The sequence below is a fragment of the Podarcis tiliguerta genome (assembly GCF_965153285.1).
Source record: "Podarcis tiliguerta genome assembly, chromosome: Z".
NCBI lineage: Eukaryota > Metazoa > Chordata > Lepidosauria > Squamata > Lacertidae > Podarcis > Podarcis tiliguerta.
The window spans coordinates 1,459,967-1,485,858 of NC_139553.1; the positions used below are offsets into that span (position 1 = coordinate 1,459,967).

The 25,892-nt window shown below is 45.5% G+C and overlaps 1 protein-coding gene across 9 annotated transcripts in view; it reads left to right on the plus strand.

Annotated features, from left to right (window-relative positions):
* The window catches only part of DENND1A (DENN domain containing 1A), a 264,250-nt gene that overhangs the window by 210,989 nt on the left and 27,369 nt on the right, over positions 1-25,892 (plus strand). For all 9 annotated transcript variants that reach the window (XM_083422935.1, XM_083422939.1, XM_083422937.1 and 6 more), the window contains 6 exons: positions 5,460-5,561; positions 6,028-6,115; positions 7,088-7,128; positions 8,660-8,731; positions 10,020-10,076; positions 18,877-19,008. In XM_083422935.1, coding sequence (XP_083279061.1) covers positions 5,460-5,561; positions 6,028-6,115; positions 7,088-7,128; positions 8,660-8,731; positions 10,020-10,076; positions 18,877-19,008 — 492 coding nt within the window. The remainder of the gene's footprint in view (positions 1-5,459; positions 5,562-6,027; positions 6,116-7,087; positions 7,129-8,659; positions 8,732-10,019; positions 10,077-18,876; positions 19,009-25,892) is intronic.

Genomic DNA, 25,892 nt, shown 5'->3' on the forward strand with positions numbered 1-25,892 from the left:
TCCAGCCTGTGAAAGAAAGATGAACCTGGACAGTGCAGTGTTCAAACCAAACACTGGGTCTGTGGTGGTCCAAGGTGACCTGATCCTGTGAAGGAGGACTTTAGATGAAAGCTCAGTCATCCTAAAAAGACTTGCTAGCAGTCAGAGGAAAATACCAAGTATCAAACTCAGTTTATTACTGGGTTTGTTCTTGTTGTTCAAAAAGAATCTATGATGACTGAATGCGACACAGTCCAAGACAAAACAAGTTCTATTTGTGTACTTCTAACTTACCTAGCGTTACGGGTCGGTGACAACACTTGACAAGCAAAAGATATTTGAGAGTTATGAGAACTGGGCACCTCTGAAATATTTGTAAAGCCATTCCTGTTTTTCTGAGTTATGCCTTGCAATTAAACCCAGGTCAAGTTTTTTAAAAATGTTTTTACAGCTTGTTTTATGAAGGATGCTGGGTTAATGGCACAGCACCAGGAAAAGGGAATTCCATGGCTGTGGGCTATTGAAGAGAGAACTCTGTGTGTGTGTGTGTGTGTGTGTGTGTGTGTTCTACCAACTTGGCACATGCATGGTGTGAGGAGGGCAAGAACTACTGCAAGCATGACCAAAAGATACACAAACCAGCCAGATTAGCAGGTGCTGGAGGAACGCAGCAGAGGAGCTTGGTGTTTTCCACTCTGGAAATTCCACTTGTTCTGCAGCTCTTTTGTAGTAGCAGCTTTGACACAGGCACCAACATTAAAGGTGTGTGTAATTCCTGGGCAGGTTGATTTTACAGGATGGAAATTATCCTTGTGCCCCTCCAGGCTTGGCGGGGGCTGCCTCTGTGCCTTTTGGCCATCTGACTGGCTGCCCATCTGCTCTCTGTCAGAATGCGTTAGGAGTGTGCTTGGACTCATGCCCCAGAGTTTCCGCGCGGTGCTGGTCATGTGCTTGTCTCCACGACAACTCAAGGAGATGTGTAAACTGCCATGCTCTGAGCCAGATGCTTCTCTGTCCATGTGATCTAATTAAATAGTAGCTCCCCCTCCCCCCTCCCCTGTCTTGATGAAACTCATTGATGTTGCCCTGTTTCCCTGGCTGAGGTGTGAAAGGAAGCTGTAACAGGGATAGAAGGGATCACCGGGCTCTGTATTAACACCCTTGCAGATACGCATCGCTTCCATTCTGCGCTGGTCCCTTTTACAAACTTGGAGTTCCAAGTCCACAGTGCAAAACTGGGGTGGGGTGGGGGGTGGGACAAGTCAGAAGCACCCACCAAGTGGAGTCCGTCTGGAATTAAGTTGGTGCTCTTTGCCTCATTTGCAGAAGCCGGGGACAGTTCGCCAACAGTAAAACACCTGCATTTCCCCACCCGCAATAAATGTGCTGCTACATTAGTGCAACAGTGTGTGCGCGCCAGGGGAAGGGAAGCCCTCAATCAGTTGGGAGAGCCTGGAAGCAGGGACTCACTCCAGGGGCGGGAATTGGGGGACATGCAACATGGCCTTCGGTTCTAACCCAAGGCTATTGTTCTCACCCTGAACACCTCCCTCGTTGTCTTGGAATGGCAATGGTGCCCACCTGAGAGGTCTCAGACCTGAGTTCCAGTGAGTTCCAGCTGAAAAAAGCCCTGGTTCTTATGGGAATTTTGTTGCACCCCCTGCTTGGTGGTGGAGGTTTTCAAAGGCTCCGGTCCAATGTGGTTCCGTGCCACAATTCCCCATTCTCTGATCTTTCTTTTGTTCCAGCTGTTATGGTTTGGGTTGCTCAACCATTTCTCCTCTCCCACCACTCCCCCCTCCCCCCCCGCTTGCTGCACCAGAGTGAGAATCCCTGCCATACAAGGGATGCTGTACTTTTGACACTAGTCCAGTGACCTCAGCTGATCTTGTGTGGGTAAGATACGCATCGTAAATATGTTGCATTTCATTGGATAATTAGGTTTCCTTGGAGACCATCACACCGCAAGAGCTGAGAAATGTGACCTTTTCGCGACTGCCTTCCATCACCACCTTTGATTAACCTTCCTGGAGCTCCCGTCTCTAAACCCTCCCTCTTCCCCAGCCCATCTTCCCCGACATGGCTGCAAATCGTGTTGTATAGTCAATTGGCAGGTGGAATTTTCATGTCTGAACATGGTTGCTGCATCCAAATACCAGGGCCAAGGGGAAGCTGAAGACAGGCCGGCATGCATTGTGCTTCCCAGGTAGGGAAGGAGCATCCGTGCTTCCAGGGCAGGAGTCTAGCTTGACGGCCACAGAACACTTGCTTGGCTTGCAGAAGGCCCCAGATTCAGTTGCTGGCATCTCCCGTTGAAAATATTACATTAGCAGGCAATAGATTTAGAATTTCACAGTTAAGCCGGCTAGTTCCTCCCTCATAGAGGGCCACATTATACCGTGCTGGTTTATTTGTCCATGTGGCACAGTATTGTTCTCTCTCCACAATCTCAGGCAATGAACGATACTTCCAAAGAGATGTTCAGCACTGGAAAAAAGTGCCATTAAAAAAGAGTGGAATCGCTCATCAATCAGAAATGTTGTGGGCTCAACAGGATGCCATCTTGCCCTGTCAAAGTGTGGTTGTTTTGGATCTCCCTTGGTGCCCCCTCTGTTTGTTGCAAATAGGAAAGGGAGCATCGTTGTCCTCAGCCATAATTTAGGATCTAAAACATTAAATAAAATACTCGCTTTTAAAAAAAGTCAAGACATAGAGGAATATAGGGCCTGCTGGGTCTAATTAAGTGTGGGGGCCATTATTCTTGATGGGCTGCTCATCTAGCCTCCAGGACTCATGGCTCTTTGCATAACAGAAATCCTCCAAGTTAAAACTCCTCTGCAGTTTCACTTTCTTCCTCTTTAATAGAGTTTATATGCAAAATTTATAATCCAGTGTGATATAAGCAGGCACAGCGCCATAAATCGCTGCAATCACCATTCCTGGTCTTTATACCCTGTAGTGTCCTTAACTGTCACATACACTTTTCCTGCACACACGTAAAAGTTCCATTGTGGCTTTAGTATACCTCAAGGTGCTTTATGAGCATGGAACATTTAGAAATGTTTGTAGAATTCAGTCCTGGAATAGGCGGCAAGGGGAATATTAGCTACAGTAGCTCATGTGCTATCGCAAAAAAGTGGTGCAGGAAATGGTCGCCTATGCAAATTGCAATGCAAATCAGGTTATTTTTCACCAGATACAAAGCAGTAGGTGGCTTTTTCTGCTATCCCATTCATCAGGGCTGATGAATGGAGGCTCTTTTATGTTTTGACCCACAGATGGTGCAAATTGAATAAGGGTGGACTTGGCCACAGCGGTAAGGCCAGTCCTTGCTTCCTGGTACAACCCCCTGTCCTCTGTATCTTTATTCCTCATCCTGGGTGTGGTGTCACCTGCCTCCCAAGGCTGGAGCAGTTTAGCTGGAGAAATCATCTCCAATGTGTGCCTGCTGGTGTTCAGCTCCTAGAATTCCTGCTTGCATTTTTGGCAGCGCAGTTTAGGAATGTGGGCCAAGTGGAAGGTGATACCAGACTCCCTCTGGGCAGAGGAGGATCAATAGAGCTAACAGAGCAGGAAACTCACAGTTCAGTCCCAGTGGTATGGTCCAGGAGAGGCAGGACACAGCTAGAAGAAGGCAGTGTTAGAAACAGAGATATGAAAGCTAAATGGCACCTTAAAACTAGGTTGTGGACGCAACATCAGAATGTCTAGGTACACCTTTTTTAATAACAAGAATACAAAGCTGAAAATGAATGAACTGCAGCTACAATATTATGTTCATTTTTTCACAACCTAAGGCCCGGGGGCCGGATCCGGCCCAATCGCCTTCTCAATCCAGTCCGTGGATGGTCCGGGAATCAGCGTGTTTTTACATGAGTAGAATGTGTCCTTTTATTTGAAATGTATCTCTGGGTTATTTGTGGGGCATAGGAATTTGTTATTTGTTTATTTTTTCAAAATATAGTCCAGCCTACCACATGGTCTGAGGGATGGTGGACCGGCCCATGGCTGAAAAAGGTTGCTGACCCCTGGCCTAGTCCTTCCCCTGCCCACCCCCCTAATATTCTTAAGAGGGTCTCTTCTCCAGTCTTCAGAGAGTAGCTGGAAGTGGGGAGGCAGAAAAAGGTCCTCCTCTCCTTCCACTCTGCAGTTTTAATCTGAAATCTTAGGTGCAGTACTGCACCCAGAGCTCAGAAACTGCTCGCCCTAATGAAATTCCCTGTCGCAAAATGCAGCTGGAACAATGGGAGTTTTGAACACTGGAAGAAGAAATGCAGAAAGGATGTGAACTCTGTGTGGGAGAATTACAGTGTTCCACATATGGACATTCCTTATAGGCATGGCTCCCCCCACAGGCCAAGATTGTCAGGGTTTTCTGTGATTGGGGGGGGGCACTCCTCCTTCCTCCCAGACCTGAGGATTACAGGAATGCAGCTGTAGAGTTGGACCATGAAACCGAGGTGGCAGCAGCCCATCTGCCTGGAATGATCTCTCCCTGCCCCCCCGCCCCCGGCTCATGGATGAAAAGCCCTGGGTGTACTTTTTCATTAGAGCATGAAAAGACCTCTGCATTAACTTAACATTGACATAATTCTACTTCTCCTTCTTACTGCCACTTTTCAGTTGCCATAAATATATTTATTTGCTTCGATGCAAATTTGCAGATTTAAGTGTTGCCAGGACATGGAAAGAGATGGGTGCCCCCCCCCCCCCGCAGATACATAACCAACTTCACTATTAATGTAACACAACACAACACAACACAACACAACACACTTCCTTTCCCCCCACCCCAAAGTTGCAAATGGTGTTCCTTTGCTGCATTTTAGAGATAAAACTCCATTCTTTTTGAAAACACCAAAAAAGTTTTCCAATTCCTTTTGGCCCATTCAGAAGACCTGACAAAGGTGTTTGTGGCCCTGTGCTATGTCAAGAACATTGACAGGATCATTGTTGAGTTATCAAGGCCTCATTTGTGCCTTCCTTGGAGTTTAATTTTATTTTAATGCCTGGAGTCTGGAGCATGTGGATTCACTAAGAGTGCTTCTGAGAATGAGCTGAAGGCCTTTACTTTGCCTCTGAGGAAGAACCAACAATCCCTCTATGGCTGGTGGGATGACTTCCAGCTTAGAGCCCCAGGTGTCCCCTGTTTTTGGAAATCAAACACGAGACATTGCTTGGCTGACCCACAAGGCACAGGTTTGTGGGGCAGGGGGAGCACAGCCTTCCTCTTCCGTTTGCCTGAGGGAATGTGGTTGACCATTGGCCAGTCTCCCTGGCGTTTGCCCTGGTTAAGGGCCCGCTGTCTGGAGGTGGGCAAGTTGATTGGGCAGGCCTCCTCGCTCTCTGAACCTTGCTCCTCAATGTGCTTGGCAAGGTGCTTAATGCAGCCCACTGCAACTCATTGACTGGGCTTGTACTCTTCTGGGAGCATTTGGCCACTTGTAAGCTCACCCCTCCTCTGAACTCCATCTTTCCAGGGGGAGCCCATCACGTTCTGTGAAGAAACATTTGTCTCCCACCGGTCTGCCACCATGCGACAGTTCCTGCAGAACGCAACCCAGCTGCAGCTTTTCAAGCAGGTATTGCAGGTCGTTAAACAAAAGAACAACCCCCACCCCCTGCCTTGCTTTTCTGCACTGTGATCTATACTGGGCTATGTGCCGTGAAATACAGCTGGCCACTTTGTTTCATAATTAGCTTAATTTATGGGTCAAAATGGGATGTGCTCTACATTAATATCTTTTTCCAGCCCAGCTGACAATCCGTTTACAGGAGCACTGTTTGTTTGTTTGTTTGTTTTCCTCTTTTCTGTTCTATAATAGTAAAACCTGACATGCTCTTATGCCTCTGGCTCTCCATTGCAAGTACCTTCCAGTTTTATATTGGAGGCCCCACCAAGCCAGAAAGCTTGAGCAGTGGATCTCTAGCCTGGTATAATAATATGAGACGCCTTGAAAAAGAGAGCGAGTGTTAGCACCTTGGCAGGGAGTTTAGGCTGGCCTGTATGATCCCCTCTTGGTGTGTTTTCATTTTATTCTCCTGAAGTTTATTGATGGCCGCCTTGATCTTCTCAACTCCGGAGAAGGTTTCAGTGATGTCTTTGAGGAAGAGATCAACATGGGCGAATATGCTGGTAAGGAGGAACATTTGCTTGAGTTTGTGGATGCCGAGCAAAGGAGATGACCCTTCTGCTTGGACCAGATGTGCCAGGTAGCTTCCCTAGACCTTTAGAAAGATTAACAAGGGAAGCAAAAGAGGGTTTTCCTCAAACTGGTCTGTGACTGCACTTTTCAAAACTTCATGCTATAGACAATTAATTAGGTTCCAGCCTGGCCAAGGTAGTGAGGTTTTAAGTTACATAAAGGCCTGGGGGACAAAACAAGAAATGAAAAGCAGAAAAAACACCAAGGAATAAATATATTTATAGCCCTTTCTCCATACTGCTGGTGTCTTAGAAGTCAAATAATGGGGGAAATAACATATAATACCTGCTTGTATTACCAACATAGAAACAAATTTCAAAAGCCCGTGATTTAGAGATTCAGTTGAAGTCAGAATGAACTCCCAAGCCTGGTCCTTGGCAGAATTTTTCTTTCGTCTCTCAGTGGATTTCAGTTTTGTGGGTCTTGTGGGTTGCCTCGTGTTCTAGTTTTGGTACCTCTTCAAGGGCTGGGGGGTTCTTCGAAGTTGGGGTGGCCAGTGCCTTTCCTTCACCTTCCTCTGGAATCAAACCAGGGATTCACGGCCAGCCCACTGACGGGGAAGCTTCAGCCAGGAGTGTTGATGCGGGGAGGGAGACGCAAACAACCCTCAGAGCAGCTTTCTATATTTAAACAAGACTCCTTGCTATATTTAGACGTGAATAAAAAGCAGCCTCTTTCTTGCTCTTTTCTATGAAGACGCATTCAGAAGGAGCTGTTATCTCACTAATTGCCCTAGTTTTTATTGGGGGGGGGGCAAGTGGGGAGCTAACTTAGATGCATTGTCCTTCCAAAGGAGGCTGCATCTCCAGCATAGTTGTATTGTCCTTTGGGGGGGGGGGTGTCTGCTGATGGCAAAACGAGTGCTGCCAGTTCTCATCTGTCTGCTTGCCTCTTTGTGTCAGGTAGTGACAAGCTGTATCTCCAGTGGCTGTCAACGGTTAGGGTAAGTGTCCCCAGCAGCCCAGGTGCTCCTTATTCTGATCGTTCAGCAATTTCTGAGTCCTATGGTGAGGGTGCTGAGATGTGGGCCAAAGCTAGTTAAGGCTTAAGGATTCTCCTGCACCCTCTCCCAAAGCAGGAACTCTGCTGGTGCTCCGACGCGCATGAACGACGGGTTGCCAAAATCTGTTGTTTTTGCTACAAGGTAGGGAGGCAGGAGGCGGGCACCTTTTTGGTATTTGGAGTACCGCTGTTAACTTAATTGATACAGATTAACTGCCATATGATAAATATTCATGAATAGCAGACCCCAATAGATCCCAGGAGTTGTGGTTAAGTAGTCTCTCCCTCTCCGTATTACACACATTTAAGATAGTAATGGCAAAAGAAATAATTAGCAGGAGCAAGCTCACTGTGTTCCGAGCCCCAAACTTACTCCAAGCAGAGCAGTTTCTGTCAGGCGGGAGATGAGGACCGGGCATCCTTGATCACTCAGGGTTCTGAGACAAATAAAAGAAGCTCTGTGAAAACATCCGACGGGCTCCTCTGACATTCTCTTGGAATGCCAAACAGTGTTCCAAGAGCTGCAGAAAAAGAAGTGCTATGAATTAATAAATTAATCATCATCATCTTCATCATCATCCAGTTCTCAAGGGCACAAATATTTGCAATATGGTTCGCTGGAATAAAGCTCACTGTTAATAGTAAATTAAAAACTAGTATTGGGCAAAGTTAATTATTAGTTTTAAAAAATAGCTGTGCCTGAGTGAGTCTTTCTGGGGGGTGGCCAGGGCTGGCAGGGAGGGTGTCCGTCTTTTGTGCACGCTGGATTTTATTTATCAAAATAATACATTATGCAGCAAAAGCCAACGTGAGCTGCAAAATAAATAAAACACTAACTGGACTACTAGATTATTCTGTCTGACATATCAGAGCCTTGTGCGTCTTTCCTGGTTGTGCCTCCTGTACGTGCAGCTCGGCCCTTCTGGAAGGAGACGGATTTCTCCTGTCCCCCGTTCCGCCCTCATTTCCCTCTCAACGGTGGAATAACGGTGGGCATAAGCAGTTTCAGGCTGATGTGGGAGAAGGCACTTCACACTCAAGATACCAGATATTTTCATGTGGTGGTGAAATAGATACACAAATAGGTTTTACAAATGGAGACTGACCCCCACCTCCTTCCCCTGCTACAGTGATCTTTGAGAACTCAGACATTCTTCCATGTTTAACACCATATTTGTTTGGTGCTATAGCCTCCTATATGACAAAAATGAAGTATGAACTCAATGAACTTAGAAACACGTATCTGGCTATTCAAGAAAACGTTGAAGTGTTTGCCCTGCTTCCTCCTTTAAGAAATTAAATAACCGGATGTTAAGAGCAAAATGCCTGAAGCCTTTTGTATTGCTCAGGTCTGTTTGCAATACTTCTTTTTAGTGTGTGTGTGTGCAGAAATTTGCATTCCAAACCGGGAGTTATGTTGGCTCTTCTGCCCCAGTAACAGTTTACCATGTTGTTCCTTTTCCTCATTGCAGAAAGGAAGTGGTGCCATTTTGAATACAGTCAAGACCAAGGCAAACCCTGCCATGAAGACAGTCTACAAGTTTGTAAGTGTCATAGAGTTGCATAGGAGGTGCAGATATATAGGGGAAGGTTGGGGTTGCTTTTAAGCACACAGGCGGTCTGCTTGCTGCGCAATGTGTCCTTCGTGTGAGTCTTGACCAAACTTGACCAAACTGGTAGGTGCATGAAACAATAGAGGGCTAAAAAGCCAGGACAGAAAGTATTTTTTGTTACTAGATTAAAAATGAAAAATCCCTCGGAAACTGCATAAAAGCTACATACTGTAGCAATAATCATTATTAGCTTTTCATCAATCAGACACTGAAATGGTTCTCAAGGTGCTGGCATAAAACTGTTGGATGAAATGTTTTTTTATGGAAGAAAAAGACTAAACAATCAGTATGAAGAGGAGAAAGTGATGCAGTGTGAATGTTCTCTCCCCTCCCCTCCCCTCCCCGTGCTGCAAGCCCTGCCACCTGCTGTTAGATCTTCAGTAGGATAAGAAGCAGGAGGAGGAGGAGGAATTTAGGGAAATGTGCATGGAAGCAATGCTGTTCTAGCAGAAATTTAACAAAGGCACTGAGGATAAGTCACACATGGATACTCAGACTTTAAATTGCAACCAGAGACCAGTAAGTTCTCAAGTAAACAGTGGAGTTGGTAGGAAAAAGGTTTCCAGCAAGAGCTCATCCCCCCTTCTGCCCCATAGCAGAAGGTGCGTACCAAAGTTGGCAGAGACCCGACCTGGAGCAGAGTCTCCTGCTTTGCCCTTTATAGGACAGGAGGCCACGGGCAGGAAATGGTCGTTGGGAGCTTTGGTGGAACTCACACTTGCCATCGTTCCTTAACCAACATTCAGCCAGTATGGATCGAAATAGATTATGAAACTGATATTCTCTCACCATCCAGAATCAAGCTCTGAGTGGTGGTGCAGAGAAGCCAGGAGGTATGCTTATGAGCCTCCCTTAGATGCTGCTAGCAGTCGGGTCCTGCCCTAGTCAGGCTTCTTACCCTTGCCCTTACCATGCAAGACACATAAAAAAATAATTAGAGGATAGAGCAGGAAACCTAGGCTTTAGGAGGCAGCGTATTCTCTGCAAACAAAATCTCTTTCCCTCTCATTAAATATTGTTTTTTAACCTCTTGTATCTGTATTTGTTCCTATACCCATTATGTCTTCGGTTTGGTGGACCAATTTCCCCACCCCTCCCTGTTCTCAGTAATCAGGAAAGGTGGGTCTTGATGGGAGGAAAGGGAGCCCAGTTGCCTCTGCAGCCAGAACAGGCTTTCTGACTTAAATTAATCTCCCTCCGCCCTTTTTTTTCTATGCAGGCAAAAGATCATGCAAAAATGGGAATAAAGGAGGTGAAAAACCGCTTGAAGCAAAAGGTACTTGAAGTTTGTATTCTTAAAAAAAAAGGCAAAGCGTATAAGAACTACTTGGCCAGGAAAGCATTATGTGATCAATAGAGAGCTGTGTGGTGCTGTGTTGTTAACACACTTCAAAATGCATTACCAGCTGTCCTGGATTTTTCCTACTGTTATAAATATTCACAGACAAAAAAACCAAATACATTAAGACCTGATGTGGGATGTGTGCCCCTTGCACCAAAAAAAAGGGAGGAGGAGAGATGAGGCAAGTCATTGGAGGTGGCAGCCCCTTGCTCACGCGGAAACCATGGAACTGTTCCCTTCTTATTCTTCTTTCTTTCTTTCTCTTCTGTGAGAGAAGTCGAGGATCCCTGGCGCTGCATCAGTTGTTACAAATTTATTGCACACATGCACAAAAAGTTCTGTTTGGCAACGGTAGGCACGTCTTGTGTGGATGGCGTAGGTTGCACACGCATCTGTTTAACATCCATGCAGCAATGTATGTACACTTACAGGTCGGTTTCTGCACGCCATTTTCTATGTGGAAAACAGTTTCCATGCAAAATTGGCAACGGGTAAAGCATTCTTTCTCCTGCCAACCTAGCAGTTTGAAAGCATGTCAAAGTGCAAGTAGGTAAATAGGTACCTCTCCGGCGGGAAGGTAAACGGCGTTTCCGTGCGCTGCTCTGGTTCGCCAGAAGCAGCTTAGTCCTGCTGGCCACATGACCTGGAAAAACTGTCTGCGGACAAACATTGGCTCCCTTGGCCAGTAAAGCGAGATGAGCGCGCAACCCCAGAGTCATCCCCCACTGGACCTAATGGTTAGGGGTCCCTTTACCTTTACCTTTAAAGCATTCTTTAGAAGCTGTGCTGGCATCCTACAACCAAGTGTGATTGTGCCTTTAATATTAGAAAGACACCATCTCTGGTGCCATTTTGCTGCCTATGGAAGGAACCTTTGGCTGGGCCTGTTGATAGTTCCATCAGCCCAGCCTGAGCTGTTTTTCCATTTGGCATCTGCAGATGCTGCCTTTGGTTTCCTTCACTAATGACAGCCTTCACTTTTGTAAGTGAAATTCTGCCTGTGTGCAAGAGAGAGACAGACAGACAGACTGACTAGGGTGGGAGCCTCCCTCCCCAGCTCCCAAGACTGGGCTGGTGTTCCCCCGTCTCCTGGCCGATTTAATTTGAGGCTGCCGTGAAACTGACCTCGCTACCCCCTGCATATTTTCCAGCATTAACATGAAAAGTGTCCCAGCTTTGGCAAGGAAGAACCAAACCTTAAGCCTCACCTTTACGATCTTGGTTGCCAAATAAGGAGTGGCTTTTCTGTACGACAATGGGAGGAATTTTAAAATGCGCTGAAGACAGGAAAGCGGCTTTCTCTGACTGTGCATAGCAATGATGACCTCTCAAATATAATCAAGAGCCTGCTTTTGCCCTTGGTCTGCTCCATCTCTGGGTTTGAATTGCAAATGGGTAATGCTGGGTTGACCTCTGGAGAGGTCAGGCTGGTGTATGTAAGGTCCTCCTCTAATATGATCGCAGAGATTGAATGGAGCTCCCTTCCCATACCACCTCCGTTTGTGGTCTGGGGTTTTAAAAGCATCTGCAATCATTTCCACTGCCTCCTTATGAATGAGAGCAAAAGATTGTTAACAGAGGAAAAAGCATGGCAGCTTCATTTCATGCCCAGGGACATTTTTTAAAAATAAAATAAAAGTCAAGGCAGCCTTTTTTGCCCCATTTTACAAATGGAAGAAGGTGGTCCATGTCAAGCTATCATCTTACTCTGTCTCTTTTGAAACCCGGCTCCGCAGAATTGGGCAGCACAAGGGAAGAGCCAGGAGGAGGGAGGAGGGCACTGTTTTCTGGCCCTGCAAATGGTGAAAGGAAGGCACCAGTGGCCAGCTGCAAATGAGGCTGCTAGTTTATTTGCTAGTTCCAACAGAAGCCTTGTCCTTCAACCCCTTGTGCTGTGCGGTGCCTTTGAGACGCACCATTTCCAGGGGCCTATAATGCCGCAGTACGAGGGGGGTGGAAGCTTGTTCTGTGTTAGACCGTCGTCTTGATGAGCCAAAGATTTTTAGCCCTAAAATGGATATTCTTTGGGGGAAATGTGCCTGCATGGATGGGCAGAGGGCAGTTCCTTTTCCTTCACATCTGAGCATAATACGTAATATGCCTGGGGTGGGGGGAGATGGATGAAGAGTCTGTGCAAAACTTCTTACTGTCCTGGCATACAAAGGGAAGAGGCTCAAACCTCCAGAATCAAGGATCTGGCAAAGACCCACAGAAACAGTCTCAGAGGGATCTCACTGGGTCACTGCTTCAGGTGCCCACACCACCCCGGGGAGAAGGGAATATTTACTGATAACTTGGCCTTCACCAAAGGTCCCAAGGCAGGTTGCAGCACAATAAAACAAAATAGACAGTGGACAATTCAAATAACAACCAACCAATAACACAATAAGCAGAAAGAAAACAATAAATTTGCTTTAAAATTTGCTTTAAAAATTCCTTGGGTGGCCCAATCGTTTTAATTATTGTTTTGTATTGCTTTTAATGGTTTTTGTATTGCTATGCACCTCCCTGGTATTTAAATAAATAAATAAATAAATAGCATTGCACATTCTCAAAACCCTTGATAAAAAGTTACGCATTTGTGTGTTTTCTGAAAATCCCCGTCAACGCCTGTTTCCTTCGGCGTTCCAGAGAGAGGCTTCCCGGCAGAGGACCTTTGTAGACATCTGGTCCATTGCTGTATTGTCCAAGTATCTGGGAAGTTGGTCTTGAATGTTCAGCTTAACTCAACACGTCAGAGCAAATATTACTTGTAGGACCAGAGGGTTGTATCAAACGAAGTTCTAATAAGAGTAGGCATACTGAAATGAATGTACATAAGTCGGTTGAAATTGAGAGGAACTCAGAATCTTTTTTGTAAGCTGCTTTGAGGTTTTTTCCTACAGTATATAAGTGTTATGAAATAAATAAATAATTGTGCCCATTGATTTCAATGGGTATACTCTGAGTAGAACTAGCATTGTTTTTTAAATATTTCACCAGGAGACTGGTGTTTTTCTAAGCGTCCCTTTCGCAAATGTTCTTAGGGTCAAAGCTGCAGCTTGCTTTGGTCAATATGGTGTTGAGCGGAGGAACGAAAACCTCAGCCTAAGGCCAGGGAGGTGACCTGTTCAAATCAACCCAGGTGGCTTTCCATGTTTTGAGAGAGTGAATCACCACCCAAGTGAATGCTTCTCCAGTGCTGTCTGGAATAAGCTTCGGTGGGTGAAAACTTAGTCACCTGAGCAGTTCTTTTTCCTGCTGCCACAAACGAATGCCGCTTCTTCTGTGCCCTCTTCTCCTTTTCGGTGGGGCCTTTTCTTTGTCCTCTTCTGAACAGTTTCAGAACACTGTCTCCTGTGTTGTAATGCTCATGCATACATCTCAGGCGATTTGCAGGACACACAACTAGAAGACACAGCTGGACACCCGTCTTACATGTTCTTGATGTGACTTTTCAAAGCCTGCTTAGGCTCTCCAGTTGCTTTGTTCCTTGTAACTCTTCTGTGGATGAAGGGCATCTCTCTGTGTTACCTGAGCAATGGAATTGCCAAAGGAGACACACGTCTGTCCCTACCCCTTCAAAATGGAAAACCCGCCAGGACTTGTCAAGTTGAAATGAGAAGAGGTCATGGAGGTTGGTGAACCTTCACTTCTTCACCTGGACCCTTACCTTGCAGCACCACTCTGTGTAAAAATAGCTCAAGAGGTTTGCAAAAGGACCTCACAGAATTCTTCACCTTCTCTCACCAGGCCTTTGTTTTGCCTTCTGTGCTTGTGTACTCTTGAAATCCACCTGAGAAACTACACCATTACAAGGGCTGTACTCCTCCACCTGTCAAGGTGTTCCAGCAATGGCATTGACCTCTTTTTTCTGACTTGTTTTGCTCATTTCTGCCAGATATGGTCTCAATCTCTTTGATAAAGTTGTGCCTCTTACATCCATGGCTCCTGCCCCCTAATGTACACTTTGTTGTGTTCTACAAAGACAAGAGGGTATTGTGCCATTCATACAAAGTTTCTGTCTAGGGGCTTCTCTTTAACAAGTTTTTAATTTCCGCTGCCACCCTTCCTGCCTGCCTTGATGGACGGTGGCTCCACCAGCTGGGTCTGAAAAGTCCTCTTGTTTTTCTGTCTGGAGCAGACAAAGCTCTTCATAAGGTCCATCTATCCTTTGTCTTGTTTGACCTGAGTGTGTTAGGTCATCCTGTGTCCAAAAGAATCATTTCTAATTGGCTATCAGCTTACATGTCTCATTATAGTGTTTGAGCAAGAGTAGAACTTGAGGGGGCATGTCAAAGGTCACTCCATCAAAGCAGCTGGCTTCGGGGTCATGTGTGCGTTCAGTACTCTCTCTGTATTTACCAAGCACTGTTTCCTTGACATTGTTGCAAAGGGGTTTAAAACTGAGGATCACCAGGTTGCAGGCTTTCTTCCTCAACTGATTGTCCCAAGCTTTCAGTCTTCTCTGATCTTCTAGGAGCTCCTGCCTCCCTGTCTCTGCAAAGACTGCCCCTCAATCTTCCTTCGTCTCAACATGTTTTCATTACATGCCATGCATGCGCACACACTCACCTAGCCATGAACTCAAGTCACTAGTTTAGTTCAATTTTCTTAAAGGCCAAAAGGTGTTGGCTTGTCTGTTCCCACCGTTCCTTACTAGCAATCGGTTGAAGACTACTTACAAATATTATCAGCTGTCCTGCTTTTAACTAATGGATTGATTCGTTACATTTAAATATATTTGCACATTGCAAAGCTTCAATGAAACATGATGTATGGTTGCTTTTGTTTGTCTGTTTCTTATGGTCAGTCCTGAAAGCAAGGGGGCAAGAGCTGTAATTACCTTCCTGAATATTCTCTGTTAAATCAAATGTAAGCTTGTGGATTCGTCCCTGCTTTGATTAAGCACCAGGTCCAAAAATACTCACAAAATCAGCAAGGGAGGGGCCACAGCTCACTGATGGACCAAGCTTGAAAGTCTTCGATATGAGCACTGCCAGCATCTCCAGGAAGAAGGATCCTTGTGCAGGTGGTGAGAGGGACCCTTCCCTGCGTGGGACCCTGGAGAGTCATTGCTGGTCAAGGGTAGACAATACTGGGTTCACCTATCAGTGTTGTGGGAGACTCTGGGTCTAGAAGGCACTTTGACATGGCATTTAGTTAGCTTTGGATACAGCTTACTTAACTTTAAGAGTTTTCAAAATTCAAACTTGACATTTGCATGTGCACAAGGGAAAGGAGCCGGTGAACCAGTGTGGCCTGCAACAACTTACTGTAACAAATTGCATTATTGTAAGGAAGTTGGTGCACAGTCAACAAAGTGCCCCACAAGGAGACAGAAGCCGGGGTGTGGGTGTGTGTGTTCATCATAGTAGAGGTCTTTCTGTAGCCAACAGAGATCTATTGCTGGCCAGGGAATGTTTAAATTATCTACCAGGGGATGCTAAGATGGGTTGGATTCAGTTCAAGCAGTGGTTCTCCAAGGGCAAACATCCACAACAGGGCTTTACATTCCTGACCTGGCCATTCTCAGGCTCCCATAACGTGTCAACTGCAGTTTTAAGGGGCCTCAATAGCAAGCCCTCAACTTCTCCCCCCCCCCCCAATAATTTCATGTTATTTTCCAAAGGCACACAATATTCAATTAGCAATAACAATACAAAATAATAACAAAAATAAATAACCAGAAACAAAGACAGAAACCAAATCATGCACCCATGTGGGTTCCCTCCCCCAATACTCATCATCTCTTAATCTCGAGATTCTTACTAACATTGCGTCTTTTGGTCATCCTTAATATATTACCTTTTTCTAGTTCTACTTTACAAACTTAGTCTATACATACCAACATATTATCCTTAGAACAGGTAATTTTTCATGTAATCCTCAAAGCATTGCCATTCTGACCTTAAATTCTGATTAGTCTGGTGCCTTATGGTTGCTGTTAACTTCGCCAACTCTATGAATTCGCTTAAATTACATATCCAATCTTCCTTTGTGGGGATACCATTTCCTTTCCAGTTCTTTGCAAGAAGTAGCCTGGCTGCGGCTGTGGTATATCAGAATAATATTTTCTTATTTTGTGGGATGTCCTTTCCTAAGATACCCAATAGGTACGCTTCTGGTTTTTTCTTTATAGAAATTTTAACATCTTTTTTAACTCATTGTGGACACATCCCCAGAATCTTTTAACTTTTTTGCAGGCCCGTCACATATGGATCATAGTTCCCTCCACCTCCTCACACTTGCAAGCATAGATTAGATTTTAACTTACATATTTTGGCAAGTTTGGAGGGTGCCATATACCACCTATAAAACATTTTCATTTTGTTCTCTTTTATGGAATAGCTGGCGGTAAATTTTATACCCAACTTCAAAAGTCTTTCCCAGTGTTCTATCTGTATTACATGGCCGATGTCTTGGGCCCATTCGACCATTACTTCTTTTATTTATTTCTCTTTAAATTCCCATTCTAGTATCAAATCATAAGTTTTGGATAATAATTTCTTGTTGTTTTTTAATAATACTTTTTGTAATTTGGATTCTTCTTTTCCAAAACCTAATTTTTTTATCCAAATTGAAAACATTATTTCATTGATGAAATTGGACCCATTCGGTAAGATAGTGTCTTATCTCTTCAAATGATTTTAACTTTAATTGTCCTTGATCTTCTCTTAATAACTCAGTATATGTTGCCCAATTACTTTCCATATTTAATTTATTTTACTGCGGACGCCTCTAGCAGGGACAGCCACCATGGTGTATATGGCTCTAGTGGTGGTTGGTATCTAGTTCATACCTTATACAAAGCATTTCTAAGAATATGGTTGGTAAACCCTCTGTGGACTTTTACTTTATTGCAAGCCCTCAACTTCTGTGCCTCTTCTTGAACTATCTAAAATTAACTACAAATTCCTCTTGCTTTCCCTCACAGGTAACAACCAACTTCTGCATCAGTATTAAAATAAATTTGATTACCTCTTCCAATTCTATAATATCCTTTTTGCGGTGAGGTGACCAGAAATGTACACAGAGTGGCTGGGGCAACCCTGCCAGATGGGTGGAGTACTGCTACTTCTACTCCTCCTCCTCCAGATGTGGTCACACCAGACATTTATATAATGGCTCTGTGATATTGGCAGTTTTATTTTCAATTCATTTCCTAATGATCCCTAGTATGGAATTAGCTTTGTTCACACAGAGCCACTGCACACTTCCTCAATCTTTCCACTATGACCCCAAGGTCTCATTCCTGGTCTGTCACCTCCAGTTTAGACCCCATGAGCACGTATGTGAAATTCAGGGGGTTTTTTTGCTCCAACGTCCCTCACTTTGCACTTGTTTTCATTGAATTGAATTTGCCATTTTCCTTCCCACTCAGTTTGCAGAGGTCCATTACGATCTTTTTGTTTTAACTACTCTGAACAATTTAGTGTTATTAGAAATCTCAGCCACCCCACTGCTCACTCTAGATCGCAGGTCCCATGTACCAATCCTTAGGGGACTCCACTTTCTACTTTTCTCCCTTTGCAGAACTTCCCATTTATTCCTAGTCTTTGCTTCCTGCATCTTAACCACAAGAGGACCTCTCCTCTTATTCCGTGGCTCTTAAGCTTACTTAGGAGTCTTTGGTGAAGTACTTTGTCAAAAGCTTTTTGAAAGTCCAGGTACACAATGTCAACCAGATCACCTTTGTCTATATTGTTATATGCTTGGAGGTGTGAGATTCTAGGGGTTCTAGGTGCTTTGCCAGGGTTTGTGTTTCCTTTGGACATGAGGCACAGCGGAGACTGTGGTGTCTTTAGGATATATGGCTTATTTACATAAGCCTGCGATGGAGGGGCTCACAGCATTAACTCTCCAAGAGGTTTCTTCTCCCATGGCCACAGCTTTGGATGCCAGCAGAAATCAGCCATGGCTCTCTGGCCCTCTGCTGCAGGTTACTGCGTTTAACAGACTGCCACCTTTTCCCTTCAGCTCACATCAAGGCCAACTGCATTCCTAAACTCTGCTCTGCTGTCTTAGAGCTGAGGGAGGGACCTTACCTCTCTGCCCTCTGGCATACAGCCACTCCTTTGTGTCCCTTAATGGCTCCTCACCTTCCCTTTTGTTCTCTTCTAACGGCCCCTCTGCCAGGTGATCTCTTGAGCACAGGAAGCCAGCCTGCCTTAATTTTAACATGTTAAATCCAGTGTCTAGCACCCAGGAATTAGAAGGCAGGGTCCAGGAATTAGAAAGGGTGTTCAAGGCACCCCACAAGCTCTTAACAATATGCTCTCAAAGAATTCCAGTAGGTTTGTGAGACAGGACTTTCCCTTGCAGACGTCAGCCTGGCTCTGCTCCAGCAGTCTTGTTAGTCCATATGCTTTGTTTTGGATTGCGCAATGGTTTTGGTTTTTGCCTAGTTTGTCTTTGGTGGACCGTCTTTATGTGTCTGATTAATTTTATGTATTTACTTAGGGCCACTTCATCCAAAGTTGGAATTTGGGGAATATTTTGTTATTCTGTGTCATGTGTGTTGAGTTTTTATATAACTTGTGAAAGAACAAAAGTGTGGCAGTGGCTTATATGCTAATTGGTTTCTTTTATCTATGCTTTGTTGTTGTTGTTGTTGTTGTTGTTGTTGTTGCTGTTGTCATTCCTAACATCAAAACTTGTTCAGTCAGTTTTATCCCCAAGTCCTTCCTTTTTGCCCCTTGCCCTTAATCAAGAGTGTTCCTGGCCATGCAATTCACCATTTCCTACCATACAGGACGTTGCAGAGAACGGCTGCTCCACTGTGCCAGAAAACTCCCTGCCATGGACAACTCCTTCCCCACTGGCTGAACAAAGAGATCCCAGGCTCAACGAGGACAGAAGGCCAATCACTGTGCACTTTGGGCAGGTACGTGGCGGAGGTCGGAATTATTTGAAGTGCGTGATTCAAACGCCTTGGCTTCCTTTTTGCTTTCCCTGTAGGAAGATGCACACATAGACTCATATTGGTCCCTGGAAAGCCAGGCAGTTCTGGGTCATGTGCAGCCCCAAAATCTGTTGGATCATGGGCAACCCATGTTGTGTGAAAGGGTTATTGTGCGTGCACAAAACCAGACTTTGCACATCACTACAAAGACACCTGGATTTGGAGCTGTGCAGCATCTTCTGCTTCGCACAAGTGGCTTGCTTTAAAGTTGGAAGTGGCAGCTGACTCAGATCTGAAGCCCTCACGGGGCTTGCATGCCACGCCCCTGCCTGTGTTTCTCTTGCTCATACTTCTGAGGATCTCTTGCCATGTATTAACCTGAAAAGGGGAAGCATCCTGCCGGTTCCATCGCGGAGGCGACAGCTTTTTCCTTCCCTGTGACTCCGCTTAAGGTGTCTTCTGTTATCTAGCCCAATTATTAGTGTCAGCAGCGAGCGGCTTATTATAATAAGCACTTCGGCACACTTTGAACAGAAAAAGCAATGAACTGTGGTTGGAAAATCAATTAATGGTTCTTTAATAGCATATTTCTGTATTGACTCTGGTGCTCTGTAGGCTGGTTATTTTTATTATGGCCCTGGCAATATATTTGTGAAACTTAGCTGGGATTGGAGTGGCTAATAATTAGAAAAACGTATACAAAACTACTGAGATCAACTTTCCAGCTTTCGCCTTAGTGGGGGGTGGGAGAGAAGTGTGATGGGTTCACTTTTTGTTGTCACAAGATTTGTTGGCCCCAGTTTTAATTTTAATCTAATCTTCCCTACTAGTCTGTGAAGTTTAAGTATTAAAGGGCAGGTGTGAATTAATACCTGATTTCTTCAAGTGTCCGTGTGACGGTGGGTATAATTATACTGAATACTGAAATAGCACTATTATTTTTAAACGCTTTAATGCTTTTTAAACAACAGTAGTGTTGGATGCCACATTAAGGCACCAAATGTTTTCATTTAAATGCACACACAGGTTTGAAAACTCACGTCTCCTTATGCATAAGATGCAATCATTCACTGGTGTATCTTTATAATGGCTGCTTTTATGCAAACCTCACTCACTCTCTAACATACACACATGGAGAGAGACATGTATATTTAGAACAGGGCTTCAGAGCCTCCTAATGAAATTTCTGCATTTGCCCAGCTATTGGTGTATTTTTCTCTGCATGAGTGAATGGGTTTGAGATCAGTTGCTCTTGTGTTGCAGGACTGTATCTCCCTTCCACTTTGTTTATCATTACAGGATTGCTTCGTTTTACTTTCTTGCACTTATTTCCTTCCTTCTGTCATAGAACCCAAGGCAGCATACATGTAGTTCCCAGGCAGTCACCCCTTTCAGGCACTGACCAGGCTCAGACACGATGGTGGTGGCCTCACGTGTCTTCCAGGGGACCCTGAGAGCTTTTGGGCTGGTGCTCCAACACCTCCTTTTTTATTCTAACAAATAGCAATGTCCCTTTTCTCCATTCATCATTAGAAGATGACTACTTTTCAAAGAACACCAAGCAAAGTCATTTTGTGTCTGGGATATTGCACACAAAGGATTTACATGGGGAGCAGAAAACCTGTGTGCTGCTGCTGTTACCAGGGTGGGTTAATAAGGCAGAAGGAGATTGTTCCAAAACGATGTAGTTTTTACAGTAACTCTCCACTCCCACTTTCTTTGCCTTCGTTCGTTTCGCTGGTTTGGGTCTCTCCTCAAGAGAAACACATTAACGACCGTCCTTACATTGCAGACGCCACATTCTGCCAAACCTTTGCCCACATTTATAGCCTGGCGATAATTCGAATTAAAAGCTGTCAAAGCATTTTTCCTGAGAAAGGATGGGTTTTAGTGTGGAGATGTGAATAGAAACCCCAGTATTATTATTATTATATTAAGTTTAATGTTGCATTTTAAGTGCCTCACACAGATAATTAAAAAGGAGTGAAAATCCAGGTGAAGTTGGAGCGGTTTGCACATTCCCAGAACGAGAGGAAGATGCGTTAGAGGGGTGTTCGCTTCCTCGGTTATCCCTTGCTACCCATATCTGTTCTCATCCTGACATCCTTTATTCAGAAAATGCATTCATGTTGGTGAGGGTCAAGCGCCTCCCCAATCTTTTTATTATTATTTGTTATTCTTATAAACCACCTTTTCCTCCAGAGGCGCTCGATGTGGGGCACATGGCGCTTCCCCTCCTGGTTTTACCCTTGGAACAGCATCCCTGTGAGGCAAGCTGGGCTGAGAGACAAGGACTGGCCCAAGGCCACCCGGAGAACTTCAGTGGCCAAGCGGGGATTCAAACCCTGGTCTCACAAGTCCTGTTCCAACACTCTTCACCACAACACCACACGGGCTATGTTACATATCAGTAGCGCAGGCTGGCTTGCTGTGGCTGTGGCAGCTCCTCAGCCCACCAGCCCCAGCAAGACGCCTTAATTGAGATGTGCTGTCAGAGTGACAAACACATTTGCATACAGTCTATTTATTTTTCTGGGAGACGTCTGCTGGCTGCTGTGGGTTGAAATCCTTAATCAGCTTGCTGAAAGTGAGCCGGCAGCTCGGCTCTCCCTGTCCTACGCCACCAAGCAAGCGGGCCTTTTCTTCATTAAGTGACAGATTAGCTGAAGGGGAGGAGGGACAGGGCTGGCGAGCCAAAGGCAACATTTAATTTTAACTCATTAGGGCTTGCCTGGCTGTAGCTGGCAGCAGCCGGGGGTGTGCGTCTTGTGCCCCGCTTGGTCCTTGTCACCACTCTGCTGGCAAAGGGGCCCAAGTCCGGCTTAGATGACCAGGCAGCTTCAGGGCGACCTGGGCTACGTCTTGCTCTGTCCAGCTGGAGGTTTTCTTCTGTGTGCCACGGGAGCATTTCTGGCTCTGCAGTTGTTCCGCAGCAGATTCTCAGGCAGCCTGGGAAAACAAGGTCACTACAGCATTACTCTTCCCGCAAAAAGCAGGACAAGCTGTTTGGGAGTGGAATGAGATGCCTCAGAAGGTGACGGATGTTTTGAAACAGAGGTTGGGTGGCCATCTGCCCGAGATTCTTTAGTTGTGATTCCTGCATTTCCATGGGCCTCTTCAAACTCTTCAAACTTCCATTACCTCTTCAAACTCTACAATTCTATTGATTCTAAGCTAGCTAAGCCCCTATCTTGAGAATTGCAGCCGTTAGGCTGTGTGGAGAGAACTCTGTTTGCTGCCTTTGCTCAGTTCCGGAGCTGGAAACCTTGCTCTCTTTGGGAATGGGGAAGGCTGCAGTTCCTGTCGCTTTGCACCATGTGGCTAAGGGACAAGGCAGGGAATTGGTGGTATTTAGAATCTTTTGAGCGTGTTAAATCTGAAGCAACCAAACCTGCAACATTCTCCTGCCTGTTTATGGAGCTTTGAGTTCAAGATCAAGGAGCTAGAAGAGCTGCGCGTGTCTAGACCAGTTCTTAATTTCCATTATTGCTCAAGTTGCAACCTTTAGCTGGCGGTTCTGACTTCCATACCCCGGTCTCTTGACCACTGCAGGAAGTGTCCCTAGAGGGATGCTGTACAGAATGTAGCATGGAACAGTTTCACAGCTGGGCCACTCTGCGGCTGGGTCATAACTGGCTGATGGGAGGAAAAAGTCATCTGTTTCTATTTTGAGATATATTTTTTTCTACTTTTGAAGCTGTTTGTCAAACAGTTTTCCTTCTTCAGTGTAATAGTACGCATGCGTGCTGCTCGTTCCTTATCCCCCATTGAGCAGGAGAGAAAGGATGTAATCCCTACAGAAACCCCTTCAGTTATGTGGCAAAAATGCATCTGAAAGTGAAATCTTGCTGCAGAATGTGCTAAAGAGGAGCCCATCATGACATGTTTGGTGCAAACCTGTGAAGCTCCACCAAGACTCTGCCACAGAAACGAGGGAGAGGAGACGTTTTTGCCATCAGTCGCACTCTTGTTACAGCCTTAAGCCATGCCTGTGACATGCCTGACCCATCGGGAAGCCTAAGGAAGATGTGCCTGGATTCTCAGTGGAAGCCTTGCTCTTCCAGAGAGTACAGGAAGCGGTGCTTATCCCTCTTCCCCTGAACAGTTCGCTCGCTTGAAGAAAGAACAGCCTGGGGAGGGACAGAGCTCTGCGGGCTATTGCCTCCTTGTGGGAAGGCTGCTCTGCAGTTCTCAGCTGGTAGCCTGTTGCTTTGAGAAGATTGGGAGGTTGGGGGAATGAGGAGGGAAACTAGGAAGGACAGCCAGATACATTTGCAAAATGCAAAACTTGGTCATTGAGGCCAGTAGTGAGTGGTAGAGTGAGGCTCACTTGACCCCAGCCAAGTTGCTTTCCTTATGCACACACGCATAACGCAGTGGAACAGTGAGCATCACAGCAATCTTCTGCCTCTAGTAAATTGGGCAGACGGTTGGCTTGCTGATGGGTCTCTGCCCAAACCCCTCTGAACTTCCATACTCTTGTTCTAACACAACCAAGAGCTCAGCAAGCTGGCATGTTTCCGGAATGATAGTTTTATATATATATGACTCCATCTGCAGGAGAGGAGAGACTGTTCTGTTCCTCCCCAGATAATCAAGCTCATGTCTGTTGGTATTCATCTTAAATCAGCTGGTCTGCCTTGGGTTTTGTAGACGTGTATTCCAGCTTTGAGCCCGGCAACCAGCAGCTCCCCATGAGAAGCTGCAAGAATGACCAGTTTTAAAAAGAAGAAAAGGCGAGGAAGTTTAAAAACCTGGTGTGGCTTTTTGTCTTTTGCTTAATGCACAATTGGTGGATTTTCATTGTTTTAAATGAGAAATATATGCAGTTAGCTCTCTGCTGACAGTGTCCTTGAGGATTTGACAGTGAAATTTTCCAGCATTTGCTCTTCGTTAGGATCCTGGCGGTGTCTAACAAGGCAGCCGAACTGCTGGTACCTTCGACTCCTGTTTGTTCTCCGAGGGCTTGGGGGCTGCTGCAGTAAGCACATCGACCGGGGCTGATCATTACAAGGGCGTACGCCACCATGAATAAAAATGTCACACATACTCCCCCCGTCTCACAGCAGTACAAAATGTCAGCCCTGTCAAACACACATTGCAGGGAGCACTGAGCAGTCGGTACAAATTGGAAAGCCGAATATTCCCCCGGCTTCCTGATATTCTTCATTTGAAGCAGAAGAAAAACAGTTGTTAACCTATTAGCTGTGTGATTTTAAACTCTGCTGAAGCCAGAGATGGACAGGTTTTCTGGGCACGCTGGGCTGAATGTGTTCCAGGTTTTGAGGAGCTGACCTCTCTGTTGTTGTTTTTTTGTCTTTGAGGGGAGCCCACAATGACTTTCTTGTGGACGTCTGCTGGTTCTTGGTGGCATTTCAACTGTCACGCTTCAGGAACTTGGAAAGACTTTCTGAGCAATTTCCCCCTCTTGTCCCCTCCCCCACCCTGCCAAAAATGAATTGAGCTCATGCTCTAGACCAGCGTCTGGGAAGCAGTTTGCTTGTTTGTTAGTTGCATTTATATCCCACCTTTTTCTCTAAGTGGCGCCCATGGTTTTCCCCATCCTCTTTGAATCTCCACAGTAGCCCTGTGAGGTAGGCTAGGCTGAGATATGCAGTCCCTTGCCCAGGGTCACCCGGTGGCCTTCATGGTAGTGGGGGGGGGGGATTTGAACCCGGGTCTCTTCCAGCTCCTGGCCCAGAACTCTTAACCTTAGGCAGCAGTGTATATTGAAGGAGCAGAAGGCACAGCAGTGCTTTTAATTAAGTAATCAGTATTTACTTAAGGTCCCTATAGTGAAAGCCATGGTTTTCCCAGTAGTGATGTATGGAAGTGAGAGCTGGACCATAAAGAAGGCTGATCGCCGAATAATGGATGCTTTTGAATTCTGGTGCTGGAGGAGACTCTTGAGAGTCCCATGGACTGCAAGAAGATCAAACCTCTCCATTCTGAAGGAAATCAGCCCTGAGTGCTCACTCGAAGGACAGATCGTGAAGCTGAGGCTCCAATACTTTGGCCACCTCATGAGAAGAGAAGACTACCTGGAAAAGACCCTGATGTTGGGAAAGATGGAGGGCACAAGGAGAAGGGGACGACAGAGGATGAGATGGTGGGACTGTGTTCTCGAAGCGACAAACATGAGTCTGACCAAACTGCGGGAGGCAGTGGAGGACAGGGGTGCCTGGCGTGCTCTGGTCCATGGGGTCACGAAGAGTCGGACACGACTAAACAACAACATTTACTTATTTTCATTATTTATATGCTGCTCACTAACTCTTTTTTCTGGGTGGCTTAGAACAATAAAACATACAGATCATCAATCAATAAAACAGGAAAAAGCAACATGAAATTTCAGTAGCAGCAAATAAAACCATATAATAATGTGTGCAACGCCACTAAAAGTTGCTGGAAAGGGAGTACAGTGAAGGTGCCAGGCATGCTGCCCTGGGGAGAGCATTCCATGTCTGGGGAGGCCACCAACGGAAAGTTGGACTTTCAGTCTGATTCTGTAAGACTGCCCCAAGGGCATTGACATTCTATATAAATAAGTAAATTCCAGCCACGATAGCAAGACCTTTAGGAGGTTGCTGGGCCTTGGTAAGCAAGGAGGTCATGATCTAAGCTGGGCTTTGGGGGGCGGGGGATATGGGGATCTGTGGGAGGCACAAATAAGGCTGCACAGTGTGCTTTTATATCCCATCGGCCATGACTTGGAATCCAGCCAGTTCACTGTTTTGCCTTTGACTTTTGTTCAGAATCTGACATATGTCACAAACCCAGACTCTTCCATGGCTTTCGGGTGGGGGTATCCAATTTGTGGTTATGATGGGAAGGTCTTGCCCTTCTGCTTTGGAGGTGTTTGCTGT